The 1,826-nt window shown below is 43.4% G+C and overlaps 1 protein-coding gene across 1 annotated transcript; it reads left to right on the plus strand.

The window, feature by feature from the left end:
* The first annotated feature begins 498 nt into the window (after positions 1-498).
* On the plus strand, positions 499-1,552 carry LOC131819882 (GTP-binding nuclear protein Ran-like). Its single transcript, XM_059155296.1, has one exon. The coding sequence runs from the start codon at positions 621-623 to the stop codon at positions 1,194-1,196; it is 576 nt and encodes a 191-aa protein (XP_059011279.1). The 5' UTR covers positions 499-620; the 3' UTR covers positions 1,197-1,552.
* The last annotated feature ends 274 nt before the right edge of the window (positions 1,553-1,826 follow it).

Here is a 1,826-nt window from a genome sequence, read left to right on the forward strand (position 1 = left end):
GCATGGCAAAGGAAACCATCAATAAAATGAAAAGGCAATCTAATGAATGAGAGAAGATGTTCTCAAATGATAGATACAATGAGGGGTTAACATTCAAATTCTGTAGACAACTCCTACAACTCAACACTCAAAAAACCAAACAGTCCAATTAAAAAATGGCCAGAGGACCTGAATAAATATCTTTCCAAAGAAGACATACAGATGGCCACGAGGTACATGGAAAGATGCTCAGGATCACCATCAAGGAAATGCAAATCAAACCCACAAGGAGATATCACCTCACATATGTCAGAATGGTGTTGTTGCAAAAAGAGGGGCATTTGGGTGGCTCCAATGGTTAAGCATCCAACTCTTGACTTCAGCTCAGGTTATGATCTCAGGGTCATAGGATCGAGCTCCATACTTTGGTGGGGAGTCTCTTTGAAGATTTCTCTTCCTCTCCCTCTGCCCTTCCCCCTGCTCATGCTCTAAATTAATTAATTAATCTTAAAAAAAGAAAAGAAAAGAGAGTCAGGTGGTCTGGAGACGTTTCTGGAAGCACTAACACCATGGCTGCCCAGTGAGAGACCCAAGTCCAGTTCAAACTGGTGCTGGTTGGCGACGGTGGCACTGGGAAGACGATGTTTGTGGAGCGTCACCTGATGGGGGAGTTTGAGAAGAAGTATGTAGCCACCTTGGGTGTGGAAGTCCACCTGCTCGTGTTCCACAACAACAGGGGACCCACCCATCAACGTGTGGGACATGGCCGGCCAGAAGAAGTTCAACGGACTGCGGGAAGGCTACTACATCCAAGCCCAGTGTGCCACTATAGCGTTCGATGTCAGTCAAGGGTTACTTACAAGAATGTGCCTAACTGGCATAGAGATCTGGTACGAGTGTGTGAGAATATCCCCATTGTGCTGTGTGGCAACAAAGTAGACCTTAAGGACAGGAAAGTTAAGGCAAAATCTATGGTCTTCCACCGAAAGAAGAATCTTCAGTACTATGACATTTCTGCCAAAAGTAACTACAACTTTGAAAAGCCCTACCTGTGGCTTGCTAGAAAACTAATTGGAGACCCTAACTTGGAGTTTGTTGCCATGTCTGCTCTCGCCCCGCCAGAGGGTGTCATGGACCCAGCTTTGGCAGCACAGTATGAGCACGATCTAGAGGTTGCTCAGACAACTGCTCTCCCGGATGAGCATGATGACCTGTGAGAACATGCAGCTGGAGCCCAGCGTCAGAAGTCTAGTTTTATAGGCAACTGCCCTGTGATGTCAGCGGTGCAGCGCGTTTGCCACTTTATTATATAGCTCAGCAGAACATGTGCTTAATCTCTGGGATGCTGAAGGAGATGAATGGGCTTCGGAGTGAATGTGACAGTTTAAAAAGTACCTTCATTTTTTGGACCTGCATATTTAGCTGTTTTGGAACGCAGTTGTTTCCTTCCTGAGTTTCAGATACGAGACTGCTATAGTCCCGTAACAATATCCAGTGGTGAAATCTTGTTTGTCACTGTCATTCCCATTCCTTTTCATTTAGAATCAGAATAAAGTTGTATTTCAAATTAAAAAAGAAAGAAAAGAAAGGAAAAGAAAAGAGAAGAGAAAAGAAAAGAAATAACAAGGGTTGGAGGATGTGGGGAAAAGGGAACTCTCATGTTCTGGTGTAGCCACTATGGAAATGTATAAAAATTCCTCAGTAAGTTAAAAACAGAACTACCATACAATCCAGCAACTTTACTTCCAGGTATGTATCTGAAGAAAATGAAAAGGCTAATTCAAAATGACACATGCAAGCTTATGTTCATAGCAGCATTATTTACAATAGCTAAGATAAACAACCTA

The sequence above is a fragment of the Mustela lutreola genome, chromosome 1 (assembly GCF_030435805.1).
Source record: "Mustela lutreola isolate mMusLut2 chromosome 1, mMusLut2.pri, whole genome shotgun sequence".
Lineage (NCBI taxonomy): Eukaryota > Metazoa > Chordata > Mammalia > Carnivora > Mustelidae > Mustela > Mustela lutreola.

What these genes read in the sequence shown, in the direction of transcription:
- LOC131819882 (XM_059155296.1), top strand. Translation starts at nt 621, where the DNA reads ATGTTTGTGGAGCGTCACCTGATGGGGGAGTTTGAGAAGAAGTATGTA.